This window comes from Cololabis saira, chromosome 11 (assembly GCF_033807715.1).
Source record: "Cololabis saira isolate AMF1-May2022 chromosome 11, fColSai1.1, whole genome shotgun sequence".
Lineage (NCBI taxonomy): Eukaryota > Metazoa > Chordata > Actinopteri > Beloniformes > Belonidae > Cololabis > Cololabis saira.
In genome coordinates this window covers 15,387,945-15,408,853 of record NC_084597.1, presented here as the reverse complement: position 1 = coordinate 15,408,853, position 20,909 = coordinate 15,387,945, and the positions used below count along the sequence as shown (strand labels likewise).

The window sequence follows — 20,909 nt, the reverse complement described above, 5'->3', positions numbered from 1 at the left end:
TATATATGCATATATATATACATACACATATATATATATATATATATATATATATATATATATATATATATATATATGCATATACATATATATACACATATAATATATATATATATATACATATACATATACATATACATACACATATAATATATATATATACATATATATACATATATACATATATATATATATATATATATATATATATATATATATATATATATATATATATATATATATATACATATACATACATATATAGCCTATATATACACATATGGCACAGCTGATATCAGTGTTGTGCACATTCTGGGTGTTGTTTTAGGAGATAAAACTTTCTAATGAGAATTGATGATAGTTGTTTCTTTTTCATTTTCACTACCTGATGATAACAACTTCAAAGTTTAAAGAAAGGTTACCAGGATTTATCGTGAGTGTAAATGTTTTCCGGGTAAGAACCCGATGCCATATTTGAATCGGTCCCTCCTCGATCGGACTCCGGGTTTAAGGAAGCTGGTCCGCAGCGGCAGTCGGAGCGGAGGAGGGGGACCTGACGGCGAGCGCTGCCGCCTGAGTGAAGCCGCGGACGGACAACCAAATATCTCCACGAATTCCCACAGCGAAGCCCGCAGTCTTCCTGCCTTGGAGGATTTTGTGTCGCTTACAAGGTAAGTCAAACTTGTGCAACGTGCTTCTTGTGGCTGAATTCTGGGCGAATACGGTCGAGGCTAGTGGCTGTATACAAAGGCTTTCTTTGCCGGAGAAAATGCCGGGCTGCAGCCGCCTGCAGGCCCGCCTGTGTCTTTCAAGTCTCCGCCTCGCCTCGCTTATCCCTTCGCCGTTTAACTTCACCTCAGCCGGTCCTTTTTACACAAACCCCACTTATCTGTCTTTAACGAGAATTGCATCTGGTTTTGAGGGGGTTTTCGACCGAGCACCGTGGGGGTTTTTTGACAGCCGTGGCCGGTACATGGAAGAAACATGGTCGCTCTGCGGAGTCTCCTGCCGACGCGCGCCGGGAAGCGGTGCCGTCCGCGCCGCTGCAGGATCACCGAGACAGCCGGGGCTCCTCCGCAGCCACCAGCAGCGCACAAAAACCGCAAGTCAACACCACGTTTGGTTGTGCAATAAAGAAAAAACCCCCCTCTAATGTTGGCCAGTCTGGTAAAACTTTGTTTTATAATATACCATACAAAAGTTGCCATACTACGGTGTGACGTTTTTCTTTTTTTTTTTTCCTCGGTATTTTTCAGAAGGGCGTCTGTGCGGACAGACTCGGGTTTTTGCTCCCTTTATTGGTTCTTATCAATAATATGGGTGGTTTAATAGTTAAGCATATTGTCTTAACGTGTCAAACAGGCTGAACGGGGGTTTATTTTCCCGCTGTTGGCTGCATACTAATGGGCGGAAGGGTGCGTTTCTGGTCGGGGCAGGGAGACGCGCTGAGGCCGCCGCACAGCGCCTCCCGTCCGGGATAAACATGCGCGCTGCGCCGCACGGCTGCGCTCCTCCCGTCCTGCATCTGCGGAGCAGACAGCCGCAGACAGGGCCGTTGCTAGCATTTTAGCGGCCCAATGCAAGATTCTGTTGGAGCACTTATATTTTGTAAAAATTACAGTACGGTGTGATAGTTAATAGCTTTGACCACCTTCTAATGAGGCTTACTTTCGAAATTCCTGCTCAAAAATGACATACTTATTGTTAATACCCATACTCATAAACATCCTACCTGCTTTTTTTTTTGCAATTTTTCTTTCTTTCCCTTACTGCACTACTTTTTTTTAAATTTTTTTAAAATTCCAATGCATATACTGTTTATATTTTGTAATTATATATTTTTTACTTTTTGTACCCTTTCCCTGCATGTGTGTGTTGAGTATACTGCTGCTGCACAAAGCGAATTTCCCCATTAAGGGAGAAATAAAGGGCAATCTAATCTAATGTAATACCGACTAACGCAGTATAAGTTTCAACTAAAAGAAATGCATGTGAGAATACAGCAGAAAGCATTGTTTTTTTAAAATTTTCTAACAAATAATATACATTTGTTGCAAATATTCACATTAGGTCTGCAACAACGAATCGATAAAAATCGATTATTAAAAACGAATTCCATTATCGATTTGTTGTGTCGCGCGATTATTACGTCACTCACTAAGTCGCGGAGCTGAAGTTGAGTTGACCGCGGAGCCGAAGTAGAGGAGCTTGTGCTTTGCCAGCTCAAAGCAGGTACTTCGCCCGGACCACATTTAATGCGGCACATCGCGCTGACGCCGCGCACGTGAAGGAAGAAAAAAGAGGGCGCAAATTTGTTTTGTTTTAGTAACATGCCGTGCTCAGGCAGTCTGCAATGGCCCAGATAAGATAAGATAAGATAAACCTTTAATAGTCCCACAGAGGGGAAATTTGCAGTTTACAGCAGCAAAGGGGATAGTGCAAAAACAAGAGGCATCAATAGAAAAGTAATAACACAGTAATAATAATAACACACTATAAACAGTAAACTGGTATACAATAATAATAATAATAATAATAATAATAAGAAATACTAGTATATAAAAAGATAACAGACGGATATTTACAGATGGATATTTACATAATTGCACGTTGGGATGGGAGACACATGTAGCTCAGTGCTTAACTTTTATTTTTAATCCACGCTATATTCTTGTGGTCCGTTCTCCTATATGTTCCCCCTCTAACCCGGTACATACATAGGTTCCTCTAAACATCTGTTCCCGCTACAGTTTTAAAGAGCATATTGCAGGTTAGGGTTTTTTCAAAAATTATACCTGACCTTATGTGAAAATGACTATGTGAGAAGTTAATGTAGGATTTAATATGTTTTACAAGACATAAGGGCACGTATTCAGAGGAAAAAGTGGCTGATTTTAGCAAAGCTCCTAAAAACGCTTTTTTTTTCGAACACCACGTCATATGACGTAGCAGCAGGGAGACGTCTCCATAACTCTGCCCCATCTTACTGCGCAGACCCCGTCCACACGTAGCCGGGTATCTGCTAAACCGAAGATATTTTCCTACTTTTGGACCTGTCATCCACATGAAAATGCAAATAAACTAATGTTTAAAAAAACTCCGGGCAAAGTGAAGATTTTTGATTTTTTTTCCGTTTATGTAGATGCGTGTAGACAGAGACAACTGGAGTTTTGCGTTTTCGAACGCCACATTATGCTCCAAAACAACAACAAATCTGCTCTGAGTCTGACGTCTAACGTGCAACCTTTGTTTACCACAGAACTACAGATGACCCACCATCTATTCTCCAAGCTATTTATTAAATAAATGGTCTCTGCTGTTGACCACCGTTTACTGCGTTACAGCGACGCAGAGCCTACGCCGTAGGGTACGCGGCGACGCGCAGCCCTACGCAGATCTCCGGTTATGTGTGGAAGGTTTTTTTTTTTTTTTAACAACGATGTAATGTGGATACAAATTATTTTATAAACGAAGGGGGGGAAATATTTGGTATTAAAAATACCCGGCTATTTCGGATGCATTTAATCAGAAAAAAAGAGAAGATAATAAGCTTGTTTTCAAACGTAGACAGATTACAAGTACTCACCCATCTTTCAGGAGTTATTTTCGGAGTTTCTTTCAGGAGCGCACGGGCGGGTTCTGCGGTGAATAAAGGCTGATTTATGGTTCTGCGTAAAATCGAAGGCGTAGCCTACGGCGTAGGTTACGCGGTGCACGCAGGGTTCGGTGCGTCGCCGCGTAACCTACGCCGTAGGGTGTGCGTTGGTGTAACGCGGACCCATAAATCAGCCTTTTAAAAAGTGAGTTTCAGCTGTCAATCAAAAGAACGTGGGGGCCCTAACGGGTTCGTAATTATAAGGCTGTGGCCCGTCATATTAAGATAAGATGAATCTTTATTGTCTCCCTTAGGAGAAATTTGTCTTGGACACGAGGCACGGTGACAATCATACTCCAACAAACATAGAAACAACCCTGAAGTCTTTGCCCAAACATACAATCAAACCACACTATAATTAACCCACATCAGTTTTCATATTGGTGTGAATACACATTCACAACCTCTTCAGTGTCACAACTAACATTAAGATCCATTATTTTTCCGATTGTTGAAATCCACCGCACTCCCTGCCGCAACGTCACTTCCGGCTCAGCTTTTTCAGATGCGGAAGTAAAATACTCTCACAAAAACAACTCTGGAGGTCACTGTAGTATATATTTATGCGTATTTCAATGAAAATTCAGTTCCTACATTATTTTCCTACACATTGATTCACAGGGGTCTCCAACCTGCAATCTGCTCTTTAACTAAAAGAAAATGTGCTCCAATACAGCAGGTCTCATAATTTTATTTTGAACACTGCCAAAACTCAAAATCTTATAAAGACTTTAACTTAAAACTTAACTAGAACTTAACATTTGCTTGACACAAATGAAAGTTCAATTGAAACACGTGGGAAAAACACCTAACCTTTTTAAGTTATGTGTGTTATCAGGTGTAATGGCAATTTTAGGTTAGAAATAAGAAAACTTATTGGTAAGATCCTTAGTTTTTTGAGTGATGTTCAATGTTCAAACAAATCCTGTTTCTGATTTGTATTTTTTTTAATTTTTTATAATTTATGTATTGTTCTTAAACAAAGTATACCTCTTTTGTGCACTCTATATTTGGCAGATGTAAAGCATACATGTGTATGTTTTCTGTGTTAGTCCATTTATTTATTTATTTTTTTTTATTTTTTTTTTATATTTTTATCCCGGTTTTTCCCCCCATGTTATCACCTGCACCTGCACTGAGCTAAGGTCTCCTCCTTAACCTGAGGAGTGAGCAGGCGGCATCTTTTCACCAGGCAGGGTGGGGCTTCTCCGGCCGGACGTAGCGTGTGGAAGGATCACGTTATTCCGGCCAGATCCTCCCCACCCCATCTGGTGCCCCGGTTGGCCAGAGGGGGCATGTATAGCCCAGGACTGTGTGCATGTTTTTGTGAGGGTACCCAAGGGAACATGGGAAGAACATCCAAACTCCACACAGAAAGGCCCTTTCGCCAACCCCACCCAGGGTGTGGGTGCTGAAGTCATGGGGGAACTAACACGCACTTCAGCGCCCACAGAATCGAACCCAGGACCTTCTTGCTGTGAGACGGCTGCACTACCAGCTGCGCCACAGTGCCCCCTATTTATTTATTTTTTTAATCAATACTTTAAAAGCTCAGGGATGCTCAAGGAGCAACCTGTTTGTGAACTTTCTGAAGATTATCTGCACTGTGAATTTGCACTGTCAGTTCTGTTTTCGAATAAATGGTTGGAATTCAATGCTTTTTTGTTTTTTTTTATCCGATTCGTTCGCCCCGATCCGATTTATCGAAAAAATAATCAACAGATTAATCGATTATTAAAATAATCGTTAGTTGCAGCCCTAATTCACATACAAATCTTGCAATTCAGATGACGGGCATCTCTGCCTTCTATTTTTAATTTTAAACAGGTACAATTGCTTTACCCTACCCTCTCTAAGGCCACGTTTACATATTTCCCCCTCTACGTTTTGAAAAATACCATCATTTACATCAGATTGTTTTCAAAATTGTTTTGCTTGTTTTTTTTTTTCTACTGCTTCATAGCAAATGGTTGTTTCAAGTTGTTTTACTGCACACTCACATGTACGAGATGGAATCGTCCTGCACAGCAGCGTCCATTGATCTTGAATGGGGTGAATTGTGGGTTCCGTACCGTTGTGGAAAAACCCAATAAATGCTCTTTAATACGTTCTTACCAATTGAATAACTGGACTAAAACTGCGTGTCTAAGTTACCAAGAAAAAGACTTGAGAGGTGATTCAGATTTCAGTAGATTTAAATAAACGATTGCATGAAAAAGGGTCGGTAGTGAAGACTTTATGAGCTTCTTTAACAGTAAAATCACGAGAATTAGAGAAGAAATCAACCAGCCGGTTGTGGGCATTTCTTCAGCTTTAGTGACTTCCCTAGGCTTTGACTTGACTCGAGACTGTTTTGTTCCTATAGACCTCCCTGAGCTGACTTCACTCGTCAATAGAGCTAAGTCAACCACATGTATGTTAGACCCCATCCCGACTCGACTATTCAGAAATATTTTTTCTCTTATTGGTGCGACAATACTGGACCAAATCAACCTATCCCTAAGTTTAGGATATGTACCACAGGTTTTCAAAGTTGCAGTAATAAAACCTTGTCTTGACCCAGACACCTTAGCTAATTATAGACCAATTTCCAACCTTCCATTTGTGTCTAAAATTCTGGAAAATGTAGTTTCAAGCCAGTTATGTGACTATTTGTATAGAAATGATCTGTTTGAAGTTTTTCAGTCAGGGTTCAGAATGCACCATAGCACAGAGACAGCACTGGTTCGAGTCACGAATGACCTTCTTATGGCCTCAGATAAGGGATTAGTGTCCATACTGGTTCTACTGGACCTCAGTGCTGCTTTTGACACCGTAGATCATGGCATTTTACTGCACAGGTTAGAGCATGTTGTTGGGATTAAAGGGACAGCTCTACGTTGGTTTAAATCATATCTATCTGACAGGTTCCAGTTTGTTCATGTACATGAAGTTTCTTGAGAACAGTCAATGGTCTGTTATGGTGTTCCGCAGGGTTCAGTGCTAGGGCCAATCTTGTTCAGTTTATACATGTAGCCATTGGGAAGTATAATCCAGAATCACGGCATACACTTTCATTGTTATGCTGATGATACGCAGCTCTATTTGTCTATAAAGCCGGATGAAACAGAACCGTTAGTTAAACTTCAGGCATGTCTTAGGGACATCAAGGACTGGATGTCCAGAAATTTCTTGCTTCTAAATTCAGATAAAACAGAGGTTATCATTCTTGGTCCAGAGCATTTTAGGAAGGGATTAGATGGTGCTGCGATGGCTTCCAGTGCAACTGTGAGAAACCTTGCTGTTGTTTTCGATCAGGATTTGTCGTTTAAACCATATGTTAATCAGGTTTGTAAAATAGCCTTTTTCCATCTCCGTAATATTGCAAAGATTAGGAAAATCCTCTCGCAGAGTGATGCAGAGAAACTAGTTCATGCGTTTGTATCTTTTACACTAGATTACTGTAATGTGAGCAGGATGTCCAAGTAATTTGCTGAATAGGCTCCAGCTGATCCAAAATGGAGCAGCACAAGTACTGACAGGAATCAGCAGGAGAGACCACGTCTCTCCAGTGTTAGCGTCGCTCCATTGGTTACCTGTAAAATTCAGAATCCAATTTAAAATTTTATTACTTGCGTATAAAGCCCAAAATTGCTTAGCTTTATTTGCAAGACCTGATAGTGCCTTATGTTCTTGGAAGAGCTCTCCGCAAGTTTACTCGTAGTTCCTAGAGTATCCAAATGTAGATTTGGAGGGCGGGCGTTCTGCTATCGGGCACTATTACTATGGAACCAACTTCCAATCTGGGTTAAGGAGGCTGACACCACCTCCACCTTTAAAACTAAACTTAAAACCTTTCTGTTTAGTAAAGCCTGTAGTTAGTGTTTAGTAAACCTCTAGCTGGTGTTGGTAAATCTCTAGGTAGTGTAAACTCTAGTGTGTTAGAGTCGCTCCTGTAGTTTCTTGTGCTGGCCCCCCCTTTTTCTCTTTTTTCTCTTTTGTACATGGTGCAGCATCCTCTGCCGGTGGCGAAGAGCATCTCTGAATGCACAACACTGGAACCTGCAGCGTGGGAGTGAGGGGGGCAGGGTAACGGCCCGGTCAGGCGGGGGAGAGGTTTGTCCCTCAAGACTCCTCTCCCTGGCCCTGCCCCTTCTCAACCTTTCCCCGACACTGCACCTAACCTTGGGCTTGCTGATTGGGCCGGAGCTTCGGGAGCTGCGTGCTGGCCTGCGGTCCCCACCCCCGTCATCCCGTTGCTGCTTCCACCTGCCTGCTGTTCCCACCCCTGGTCATCCCGTTGCTGCTTCCACCTGCCTGCTGTGTGCTGTTGATGTCCCCGACCCCCAGTCTGGCCTTCGGCAGGAGGGTCCCCCCTTATGAGCCTGGTCTTGCTCAAGGTTTCTTCCCTCCTAAAGGGCAGTTTTTCCTTGCCACTGTTTGGCTTAAGGTTTTTCTCCCACTATGGGAGTTTTTACCTGACATTGTTTATGTAAAAACTGCTCGGGGGTCATGTTCTGGGTATGGGTCTCTGGAAAGCGTCTAGAGACAACTTTTGTTGTATTAGACGCTATATAAATAAAATTGAATTGAATAGAACATACATCAGGCATCTCGATGCAGAATGACAATGAAACCAAGGAAACATACTGATTTCAAGGCATAAAGGATGATTCATTCTTATGATTCGAGTAGACAAAAACAACTTTAAGGTCACTGTTAATCTCACAGCAGAACAAAATGCAAATCATACAGATTATAGTAAAAAATGGAAAGCACAGTTTCAGCATCATAGCATACCAGGAGCCTGACAGTGAGTGCCTGGGCTTCATATGGAGGAAAAGTTGTTTGTGAAGCTTGTGAAAACATTGTGAAAAAGGGGGGAAAAATCCAAGGCATGTCAGTAATTCTGATTACTTTTACCTCGGGGATTGATGAAGTGAATTTACATGAAATTGAACTATATTGGAGGAATCACAACATCAGAAAGCTTTAAGGACAAACAGCTTTACAAACTGAACACCTGTTAGACTAAACAATGTAGACGTCCTTCATTGACTCAAATCCAGTTTTCCTCCTGGAAAAAAAAATCCTTGGAGTTTACCAGACCGTTGTGATATGGGAGCACGAGAGCGTGCACAGACGCATGAAACCGATAAGCCGATCCGTGTTCCATCAACCTGAAGGGTGACATGGAAGAATTGTTGGAAGTTGTTTTCAATGTTAAAAGTTGCAGATTGTTGCTGTGTTGATCCAACGCCGCGTCGGTAACACTGCTGGTTACTTTGCTTAACTTCCTGGTCTGACAGACAACTGTTGGAAGAATGATGCATGCTGGCCATTGGCTGAACTGCCTGTCACTCAACTGCATGAGTCCAACCTCAAGATGCAGTTGAGGCATTTTCTGGGACTGAGATTTGCGCCTGCGTTGTGACAGTTTGACTAGTCCTATCGTTTTACCAGAGGCTGGTTTAAAAGGATGGTTGGAGCTGGTTGAAATGGATTGTGTTGGAGTTGTCATGTAAGTTAAACAATATATTTTCCTTCCCTCTCTCTAATGCTCGGTCTCCATCTGTCTTCCTCTGAGTTAGTGGACGTTTATCTCTCTGATAAACAGTTGTTTAGACCAGCAGACGGGAACATTTGAGATTTAGAGATGAGCTTTAAATTTATACAGTTGGATTAGAGAACATGTTTCTCCATAGATGTGTACTAATTGATATGTTTCTGAAGCATGAGCTACAATTTTAAAATTATACTTAAATCATCAGATTAAACAAATTATCATTGATCATTTTGAAAACTGGTCATGGTTAAATCAGTGTGGAGACAAAACGACAATCTAAAAGAACAAAAAAGCTTTCTAATACAATCCTAGAGAGATACATCAATTATCACTGACCTGGGGCCTCATTTATAAAGCTTGCTTGGGCACAAAACAGGGCTTGAAAGATGCGCACACCAACTTCTAACAGCAGGAAGTCAGAATGTGCTTCCACATAGATCTATCTATACGACGCTTCGGCGGAAGAAAAAAACCTGTCAAATCACGCTTCCACATAGATATTGGCAGGTAGGATAATTTGACAGATGAAAATATCCCGTCAGATCACGCTTCCACATAGATAAATGTTGATGTTTATGTGGAAGCGTGATCTGACGGGGTATTTTCATCTGTCAAATCATCCTACCTGCATTTATCTATGTGGAAGCGTGATTTGATTTTTTTTTTTTTTTTTTTTTTTATGTGTCTGTTTTAACTATTTTATTGACTGTATTGTAGTTGTACGGCGACCTTGAGTGCCATGAAAGGCGCCCTTTAAATTATTATTATTATTTGACGGGTTTTTTTTTCTTCCGCCGAAGCGTCATACAGATAGATCAATGTGGAAGCACATTCTGACTTCCTGCTGTTTAAATCGTCTATTTGCATGAAAAAGCCTTTGAAAAAAAAAAGAAACTGAGATAAAAGAAACGGGGATCGTACGGTAGTATTTTCTGCCGAGGTAGGACAACTCAGCAAAACACCGGCTCGACATATCTCATTCATCCCAACGCACAGCAGAAACAGACTGCAGGAAGCCGCTGCGCATGCTCAACAGGCTCATTTATATGCAAATACAGTCATAAAGTATTTTGCATTGCCCATTTATGGTATAATGTGGGCGTGTAGAGGGCGGGATATGAGGCGAATTCACGTGCGCAACCTTCCAGCTGGACTGTGATTTACAGTCAGTCCGGAAAGTATTCACTTTTCCCACATTCTTATGTTACAGCCCTATTGATAATAGGAATATATTCATTTTTTTTCTCAGAATTCTACACACAATACCCCATAATGACAACATGAAAGAAGTTTTGTTATGATTTTTGTAAATTTATAAAAAATAAAAATCTATAAATATCACCTGTGCATAAGTATTCAGAACGTTTGCCATGAAGCTCAAAATTGAGCTCTGGTTCATTCTTTTTCCACTGATCTCTCTCAAGTTGTTTCTACAGCTTAATCGGAGTCCACCTGTGGTGAATTCAGTTGATTGGACTTGATTTGGAAAGACACACACCTGTCTATATAAGCTCTCACAGTTGGCAGTGCATGTTGCAACACAAACCAAACATGAAGTCAAAAGAATTGTCTTCAGACCTCCGAAACAGGATTGTTTCGAGGCACAAATCTGGGGAAGGGTACAGAAAAAATTCTGCTGCTTTGAAGGTCCCAGTGAGCACTGTGGCCTGCATCATCCTTAAATGGAAGAAGTTTGGAACCACCAGGAATCTCCCTAGAGCTGGCCGCCCGCCTAAGCTGAGCAATCAGGGGAGAAGGGCCTTAGTCAGAGAGGTGACCAAGGACCCGACGGTCACTCTGTCAGAACTCCAGCGTTCCTCTGTGGAGAGAGGCGAAACTTCAAGAAGGACAACCATCTCTGCAGCAATCCACCAATCAGGCTTGTATGGTAGTGTGGCCAGGCGCAAGCCCCTCCTTACTAAAAAGCACATGGCAGCCCGACTGGAGTTTGCCAAAAGGCACCTGGAGGACTCTCAGACCATGAGAAAAAAAATCCTCTGGTCTGATGAGACAAAGATTGAACTATTTGGCATGAATTCCACGCGTCGTGTTTGGAGGAGACCAGGCACCGCTCATCACCTGGAGAACACCATCCCTACAGTGAAGCATGGTGGTAGCAGCATGGGGGTGTTTTTCATCAGCAGGACTTGGGCGACTAGTCAGGATTGAGGGAAAGATGAATGCAGCCATGTACAGAGACATCTTGGATGAAAACCTGATCCAGAGTGCTGTTGACCTCAGACTAGGACGACGCTTCATCTTTCAGCAGGACAACGACCCAAAGCACACAGCCAAAATATCAAAGGAGTGGCTTCAGAACAACCATGTCAATGTCCTTGAGTGGCCCAGCCAGAGCCCAGACCTGAATCCCATCGAACATCTCTGGAGAGATCTGAAAATGGCTGTACACCGACGCTCCCCATCCAACCTGATGGAGCTTGAGAGGGTCTGTAAGGAAGAATGGGCAAAACTGCCCAAGAATAGGTGTGCCAAACTTGTAGCAACCTATTCAAAAAGACTTGAGGCTGTAATTGCTGCCAGAGGAGCTTCTACAAAGTATTAAGCAAACGTTATGAATACTTATGCTCATATGATTTCTTGTTATATTTATTTTTTATAAATTTACAAAAGTCGCATCAAAACTTCTTTCATGTTGTCATTATGGGGTGTTTTGTGTAGAATTCTGAGAAAAAAAAATGAATTTATTCATATTATCAATAGGGCTGTAACATAAAAGAATGTGGGAAAAGTGAAGCGTTCTGAATACTTTCCGGACTGACTGTATAAGCAAACATTGCGTGCAGATGTGCGTGCACATGGTTTTATAAATCAGGATTTTTTTGTGCGCACGCCATTTTCGGCTTTTGACCGCACGTACGGTGCGGTGGGGGGGGGGCCGTGGGGCCCTGTCCCTGGCCGGTGGGGGCCTTGGGGGCCTGTGGGGGGGGGTTGCCTCCTGGTGGTGGGGGGGGCTCGGGCGGGGGGCTGTGGCTTGGGCATCTCCGGGTCTCCCGGGGGGGGCTGGGCTGTGGACGTGGGGGTCCCACTCGGAGGGCCCGGCCCTGCCTGGGTGGGGGGTGGCTGTCTGCGCTGGGGGGGCATTGCTGCCTTGGTCCTCCGTCGCTGGGCGGGGGCCGAGTGCCCCTGCGAATGTGGGGACTCCGTGACCCTTGGGGTGCCCGCGGGGGTGGATGTTGGACCGTTTCCCCCTCCGTCTGGGGGCTCCGGTGGCGCCGGGGGCGCCCGTGGAGGTACGGTGGGGCCCTGGCCCGGCTCGGAGGGCCGGCCCCCGTCTACTGGCTGGCCGGTGGGGGGGCGCGGGTGTCTTATCAGACAAGTGGATGGTGTGACTCATATTTGAAAATAAAGGTAAATAATATATCAAATAAGCCAAGTAATTTGTTTTGGTCAGAGGCTCCTCTATGGGCATCATGGTTAAGTTCCTTTCATGACGTACTCTTGTTTGGTGTCTTGCTCGGCTCCTTCTTCATTGTCCCTTCAGTCAGCCCTTCAGTTGCTCTCGCAGCTACCTCCATTATTGTTCATGCATTGCACATGAAGTGATGTGGAGTTGGTGCTCGAGACAATCAGGATGGAGTCTGAAGTTACTTTTAGTGGTCTGTGCTCATATTATGGATTGAAAACCGTGAGAACGAGACAACGCCTCCTAACAGTACTCAAATATTGCTTCAAATTAATTAAAAAATAAAAACTTTAATAACCACACTCTCTGCGGCTTTCATGAACAATGAACTGAAAACAACTTTGGATATCTTTTGTACATTTTGGTAAAAAATTACATAATTAATGGACTACACTCACAATTCTGTAAATAAATCAGATAAAAAATGTTCACTGTGATTTTTGCAGTATGACTTATCTGTCATGTTTTCTGTGTCTGTCTTTCTCTTAGACTATACGATGTGATTGTCGTCGGAGGCAGCGGCAGTCCAATGCACGAAAAACCCACCATACTTCACTAGAATGTACTTGATGAATGTACCACCTGTCGCAGCGACGCAAACAGAATGGAGAAGATGTGGACCACCTGGAGGCTTTAGCCTTCCGGTTTGCTTCAATGAGTCTGACTCAGAGTTGTCCACGATAGGCCCACCTATCTCAGACAAGGTCCAGATGATCATAGAGAGCCTTAGGAGCACTCAGTCCTCACTCGAGATGGGCGATGAGATCGAGGGAAACGTGTTACCAAGACAGGAAGGCCATACACAAGTCTACAAGGTTGCAGGGGGTTCTTATGTTGGAGTCAAAGCCAAAACTAAAAGCCCCTCTGAAAACCTGCATCCATCTTCCACAAACAACCAGGAGAACAGTGACTCTGACAGTGATGACTCCGTGGACAGAGGAATTGAGGAAGCAATATTGGAGTACCTGAAAGAAAAGGATGATCACAAACGTAAGGCTGAACCTTGCTCCACCCTTCTCGAGTCATCCAAAGTTTCAAGAAAACATCCATCCATTCTTGAGGTTTCCAAACAGAACTCCAACAGCAGCACATCTTTGATTGGCACCAGCCAGTTCCCAATAAGTATCAAAGCTGTAATCCCATCATCACCAGCTACTGTGCCTTTAAAAAAGTATATCAAAAACAAGGCATCCTTAGATGAAAACTTTAATTTGAATAAAAGTTCAGCCAAAACTTTAATCAGTTCAAAAGATCAGACAATGACCCCCTTTAAGGCAACTGAGCTCTTCAACAAAACTATACCTTTCCCAGTCGCGGTTAAGCTGGAAGAAGAATCAAATGATTCCAGTAGCGATGACGGCATTGAGGAGGCCATTCTAAGATACCAATTAGAAAAAAAGGAGCAGCAGGTCAAGATCGAAGCCTTCACTCCTCACACATTCAAAGAAGAATCTGATTCAACAAGCGACGATGGGATTGAGGAGGCTATTCGCTGCTATCAGCTGGAGCAAAAGGAGAAGACTGTCCCAAAGCCATTCCTACACAAGCAAAAACCCTTCACCAAGTCAGCGGTAAATGCTGTTGGAGGTTTTGAAAGCATGAAGAAACAGAAAGCAACAAAGAAAAAAGGCAGAACAGAGAAAAAGAAGAAATCATTTCAACCTCAGACTTCATCTGTTGTGATACCTGAGACGTCACTCTCAGACAACCCAAAAGGTAAAGGAAATGGACTGCCTTCACTGAAATTAGAGCGTTTTGAAGAGCAACAAGCTCCTGCACCCCCCAAGGTTAATACAACTGCAGAATTGATGTGTGCTGAAGCAATATTGGACATTTCCAAAACTGTTATGCCTGCTGCCTTCCATCATGGCATTGACCTCCACCCTTGTGCTCCCACTGAACCATCTGTGCAGCCTTCTGTTCCAGAAAGTTACCAGCATGAAGAAAGCGATGACAGTTCCATTGACAGCGAAGATGGGATTGAGCAAGAAATCAGGAATTTTCTTGAGCAGAAGGCACAAATGCTCAAACAACCACCCATCACTCAAGACGCTTGTCGTATAAGTGAACCTGAGAACGTGAAACAGAGAGAATTTGCAATGCAAAAGAAACTACAAAAATTGTCCTTAATGGAGAGACAAAAGGACAAGGTGAAATCAGGAACGGACGAAAAAAGTAAAGAAGCAGCCCCTGAGCCTTTACGTGAGCTTACACGGGAATCAAACCCATCCGAGTATTCCCAGAGAAGTCTAACACACCCTTCTGCAGTACTGCACAAGATGGACAAAAGTGGAGACAAGAGCAGCTCACTCGACAGTGACGAGGACCTTGACACCGCCATCAAAGACCTGCTCAAGACGAAGAAGAAGTCAAAGAAAAAGATCAGAGACTTGAAGCGGAAATCCAGGAAGTTTGTCAGAGATGAAGATCCACTGTTAGGAAACACTTTACCCTCAAAAAAGTTAAAACCCAACCCCATTTCCAAATTCAGTGCATTGAAAAAAGTGCAGAGGAGCAAAGATGACATGAAAGACAAGTTTGACTTGAGAAAAAAGAGCATTACCCAGCAAAAGCAGAATGATCAAAGTCAGGCGCAGGTTAGAACGTCGACTTTGAAAAGTGCGGAGGGCGGAGACGCACAAATGCTGCACACCCTTAAAACCCCTCCACAAACAAAGGATGATAGCAGCTCCGTAGACAGCGATGACAGCATTGAGCAAGAGATCAGAAGGTTTCTGGCTGAGAAGGCCAAAGGTTCTACTATGGAGAAAAGTAAAGATGTAGATGCATCAAGGAATGGTGCGGTTACAGTTGGAGATGCAGACGACAAAGAGGAATCTCAGCTGGCTGAGATTCCGAGAAAAAGTGCCAGTCCGCTCTTCGGTTCTCTTGGTCGTTCAGTTCAAGATAGAACCACACACGGACCGTTTTCAGACGTTTTTCCCATCAGCGCACAATCGTGCATGTCCTCTGTCCAGTCCTGCAGTCCCAGCCTGTTGGAGCCTGCGGATGGAGTGGGGGCAGCCAGAACCAAGCAAAGGAGGCCTATTCCTGGCAGAGACGACGTCCTCACCAACTCCCCGCAGTTGGAGAAAGTGCGACCAGTTTTAGCTCCTAACAGTGCTCATTCTCGTGCAGAATCAATCAAGTGGCGCCAGAGCCTGGGACTCCCCATTTCTGACATACGGGCTCATGGTCGGAATCCATTTCACATCAAGTCATCAGAAATCACAGACACTGCATCAACCACTTCGCCATACCAGAGCAGGGAACTCAAATTACAGACTCCGGCGAGTGCTTGGTTCACTTCAAAGACCAGCAGAGCACCGTTTTCTGGCTCCTCAGAGGCGGATGTAAATACCCTAGTCAGACCCCCTGTTTTGAATTTTTTCCCTGCTTCCAGGCCGCCTTCAAAGATGTCCTTTACGCGGAGCCTTGCGCCTGGCGACAGGCCCCAGTTCTCCCTGGAAGAGGAGAAGGCGAGTATGGTGCACGTGCCTAAGGACAAGAGTGTATTTGTTGAACTAGAGTCTAATAGGACCAACCATGTCCAGGTTCAAAGCAGGGAAAGGAGAGAGGGAAAGGAGAGAGTGGACTTGCTTAATGAGAGAAAAACAGAAGGCAAGAGCATGAAGATAGATGAGAAAGAAGTGCATCAAGACAGAAAGGAGGAAGAATTTATAGATGAGCCAGATTGTGAATCAGACAGCAGGCGAGATCCAGGAAAGAAGCAGGGCTTTTCCACATTGTGAGTATTTGCTTTGATCATTATTCCTCCACAGCGTCTTCATTATATTAGTTAATTTCTTAATTTTGTCATGCTGATAAATATGTTGTTTCTCAAGCGTGTTAACATATAGGCTCTAAGGGAATAGTTGTTAATATGATAACATTTAAACAGCCTTTTTAAAAATGTGTTTGTACAGTGCAGATACAGTATGTAACACGTTGGCACCCTCATGAGCTCTTTCTTTGTTGTGCTCTTAATTTATGTCATTGATTCAATGCAGTGGAGTTTTTGATGCAAGAGACATGAGCAGTAACCAAGGAGAAAATGCAGATTTCCCTCGTGGAAAATATCAACGTTAATTGCTTCTTTTCTTTTTTTTTGGGAGTGGAGAAAAAAAAAGGTGACAAAGGAATATCACCTCATTGTGGCAAAATAAAGATTTGTAATTGAGTGAAAATTGACAAAATTTGGATGAATTCTTCTCTTTCTTATTATTATTATTATTTGTATCACAGGAAAATGCAGTTAATGAGAGAAACACTTTACCTGAAAGGGGAACAAGTCATAAATCCTTTCATGTGCAATAGCTAGGAAGTTGCGTAATAGATAACAACAGAGTTATCTTAATGGTTATATCCATTTATTAGATGTACAGTAAATCAAAATGACACAGTCTGGTTCCATTACTTTTAAGATGTTAGAGTGAAGCAGAGGGGACACCTGAGTTTAAAACGCTATTTGGCCAAAACACACTGATGAGACAACTTAGTAAAAACATTGGACAATTGTCAGTTTTAAAAAAACATTAGATGTGATACTAATGCGGACTGCACTTACGGCCGGGACTGCACGGCCACATGTGATCGACTGGTCAAGCAGCACCAAACGCTAACCATCTTATTTCTACATATTTTCCCAAATATCTCAGATAAGAGGACTGATTATTTTTCAGGTCTTAAAGTTTTTTTTCCCACGGTTCACCTGTGCTCACCTCACCTTGGGGGGGTCTGTTAAGCCGGGCATATACTGTGCGATTGACGGCAGTCGTGCGACTATTTTTTTTGATCGGGCCAGATTTCGACCCAATCGTTGGTCGTGCCTCGTGCAGTGTACGTGGGGTAACGACGAGAGAGTAACACCTCACGACGAGCTCCCGATCACAAATCGTGTGCTCGCAAGAAAATCAAACGTGTTTGAAATCCTGGTTGCTCCTCGTGAAGGTATCGCACAGTTGAAGCAGCTACGACCCGATTGGCCTCATCCTTTCGCAGAGAGCATGCGCAATTTCTGATGTCACGTCAAAAATGATTTGTAGTTTAAAGTGGTGCAAATTCACATTACAAATCATGTTTAAATAGCAGAAAAAAAAGGCCGCATTTCCCACGTCTGCCCAGCCAATTCCTTGTCCAATCATGACGTTGTCTAATCTTTTTTCATTTATCGCCACACAGAATGGCACAAATTGCTAAGGCAGCGCGTTAGTTTTTGCTGAGCATCTTTGGTGTCTCCCACTTCGGGGTTCCTCCTCTTCCACTTCTTTTTGATGTTGCAGATCCTGTACACAGAAGTCTGACATGAGTATTATGAACGTATAGTGTGAGCAGACGGGTCGCATCAGAGCATCGGGATGTACAGTGTGAGACCATTACTCGTGGGCTTTGAACTTTTGAACTCAGCGATCTAGTCGTGCAGTTTGAGATGGGGCTGAATCAAACGATTTAAAATATCGCACAGTGTATGCCCAGCTTTAAACTCAGACAAATAGCTGCTTTTCTTTTTCGTGTGAAAATTTTCGTTTCAAATTAATTGAGTATTTGAGTATTTCAGGAAGTAGCATCAACCTCTTGCAGACGTCCACTCCACGCTGAAAACCAGCCAAAATAACTTCCCACTTCCACGTATGACTTTTATGACTGTCAAAACAAAACCGATGAAGAAAGCTGCAGTCGGTACCTCGCTGGAGGTGGCTTAAGCCTGATTTGCACCTTGAATTAAAATGTGTCCTAGATGCATTTGGATTTGCTTTGCATCCAATTGGATCTGCTCTGCATCCAAACAAACAGACACCAAACACTAAATGTGATGTAATTTTTTTGGCGAAAGGCAAGAGATTGAAAACCAGGAAAGGAAGAAGAAAAATAAGCTGGAAACAACAAGACAAAGGGCTGCCACATTCTTTGTTTAAAAAAAAAAAAAAAAAAAAAAAAGGTTAAGTATAAAACAAGGGCAAGAAAAGAAAAGCCATAAACAAAGAAAAATTGCTTTATTTCGGTGACTGGCTAATCTGGTGGCTTTAGTTTAGTTTGCAGTCTGGATCTGAATCGGCCCTGGAATGTGTTCAGACATTGCTTTTGCCTTGTTCACTTGTGATCAGGTTTTTTTAAATGCATATTGATGCCGGGTCTGAACACTTCCTAAGAGGCCTAAGAAAGTAAAGATGGAAGAGAAAAAGAACCTCTGAGAACCTGCATCCATCTTCCAAAAACAACTGGGAGAGCAGTGACTCTGACAGTGATGAAAATGTTTTATGACACGCAATACAAAATGACAGAAGTGTGTTTGTGTGCACTGAGATATGATTATGAAAAGAATCTGAAATATTCTGATAATTTGAATTTACTAAGTCAGACCTTGACACTGATAATGCCCCTGTAGTACAACTTAACTCCCCAAGGTGTATATTTCCCTCAACTGAAACTGCAAGGCTTTGTTTTTGTGGGGAAATATTTATAATATTCTCTTCCCACACATTCAGAAAATTTCTCTCTTTGGGCATCTTTTCAGAAATATTTGAGAATGTGGAACAACTGGATATGATTTGATTCTCAGTCACAGTGCTCACAGTTTATCGTTCATAAATGGACATAACCAGCTCAGCTGTTGATGAAAGACACTCAGCAGTCCCAGACTTGTAACATATTTGAAAAAGTGTTGGTCCAGATTCCGCTAAAGTCATATTTACCCTACTTTGTCTTACTATATATGTAATTTTTCATTTCTTTGTCTGGTAAAACGTTTTCTTGAATTTCCTATACGGAAATAAAGGCTATTTATTTTTGTTTATTGAAAAAAAAAATCATTACTGAACATGCTGTGCATTGCCAGGGTTTTTGTAAATATTTTGTAAGATTTTTTTTTTCTTCTTTCAAATGAAAAAAAAAACAACTTTGCTGTGTCTTTTAAGCGTGTAATAAAGAGTGGAATCTGAGCAACAGTGGGTCTCCTCATTAATAAGTGATTTTTAGTGTCATCACTGTGCCTGAAAATCTGAAAACCAGCTGGACATTGGATTTTGGTGGTCTGACAGATATCCTGCTGTGCCTCACCCAGGTCTCTATCCAGAGCTATTGATCCTGGCGTCAGCATCAGTCCATGCATAGCTTTCAACACAGAGGAGAGAAGCAGGATGTTCAGCAGCAGGTACCAGGCACCTGTACAGGAGGTACCTCCTGTACCCTGGAAGGTACAATCATGTAAAAACGGTCCTGTTTTTAGTGTTAATATGCACATCTAAAAAGTGACACGTGTTGTATAACCATGCTTGCAGAGACGTGCTCCTTTAATTGTTGATCCGGAGCATGAAAGACATGTGGAACACTTCAAAAGAAAGCTTCGCTTTAGCCCTTAGAGCAGGTACTGTAGGTGACTTTTGTCCTCACTGCAAGTGGTCACCATGAAATTATAATCTCTTCAACGTAGTTTCACTCTTCCAGAACAGAAAGGATGCACCCAGTCAGCAGATCAAGAGGATTAAATGCCACTTTGAAGATGCATTTAAGTGATATTTGCACTTTCCTGCGTTCTTGTCTATATAATGTTTTATTCTTAGTTCATGGTTACAAGTGGAGTTTAGCTTTTTGTATCATTATTTTAAATATTTCGGCTCTGTGGCAGAATTTATTTTAAATTTTATTTATATATATATATATATATATATAATTTTTTTTTTTTTTTGTATAAGATCCAGGTGTCTTAAAATTTAATTTTGTTATTACACATTGTACAGTTAAAGTGGTTTATGTGCTTTTGACCATTTGTAGCCTTTTCGGCTCTGTCAGAACTTTCTTTTTAATTCTAATTATATACATATTTATTTTTTTTGTATAAGATCCAGGTGTCTTAAAATTTAATTTTGTTAGTACACATTGTACAGTTAAAGTGGTGTATGTGCTTTTGACCATTTGTAGCCTTTTTGGCTCTGTCAGAACTTTCTTTTTAATTTTAATTATATACTCTTTTTTTTTTTTTGTATAAGATCCAGGTGTCTTAAAATTTAATTTTGTTAGTACACATTGTACAATTAAAGTGGTTTATTATGGAGGATTTTTTGTGCCAAAATTAAATAAATAAATACATCATTAATTAATTAAAATGGAAATATATCATTAATTAATTAAATGTGTCATTAATTAATTAAATGCTGAAATAATAAATATATATTTTTACTTAAAATGAATTGTATTTTAAAGAATTAATGACATTTCATTCTAATTTTAATTAATTAATAACACATTTAATTTATTAATGATATATTTCATTCCAATTTTAATTAATT

General features: G+C 41.8%; 1 protein-coding gene across 5 annotated transcripts; it reads left to right on the top strand.

Moving 5' to 3' along the window:
• Positions 1-538: 538 nt before the first annotated feature.
• ppp1r26 (protein phosphatase 1, regulatory subunit 26) lies at positions 539-20,211 on the top strand. Of its 5 annotated transcripts, none has more exons than XM_061733787.1 (5): positions 539-671; positions 13,114-16,372; positions 19,685-19,817; positions 19,902-19,987; positions 20,068-20,211. In XM_061733787.1, exons 2-4 carry the CDS (start codon positions 13,185-13,187, stop codon positions 19,980-19,982), a joined length of 3,402 nt encoding a protein of 1,133 aa, XP_061589771.1. In that variant the 5' UTR covers positions 539-671; positions 13,114-13,184; the 3' UTR covers positions 19,983-19,987; positions 20,068-20,211. The 5 variants fall into 5 exon arrangements, 4 of the variants coding, with proteins under 4 accessions (XP_061589771.1, XP_061589772.1, XP_061589770.1 ...); XM_061733788.1 differs by having other exon boundaries at positions 19,902-19,992; positions 20,068-20,086; XR_009783478.1 differs by lacking the exon at positions 20,068-20,211 and having other exon boundaries at positions 13,114-16,103; positions 19,902-19,915.
• The last annotated feature ends 698 nt before the right edge of the window (positions 20,212-20,909 follow it).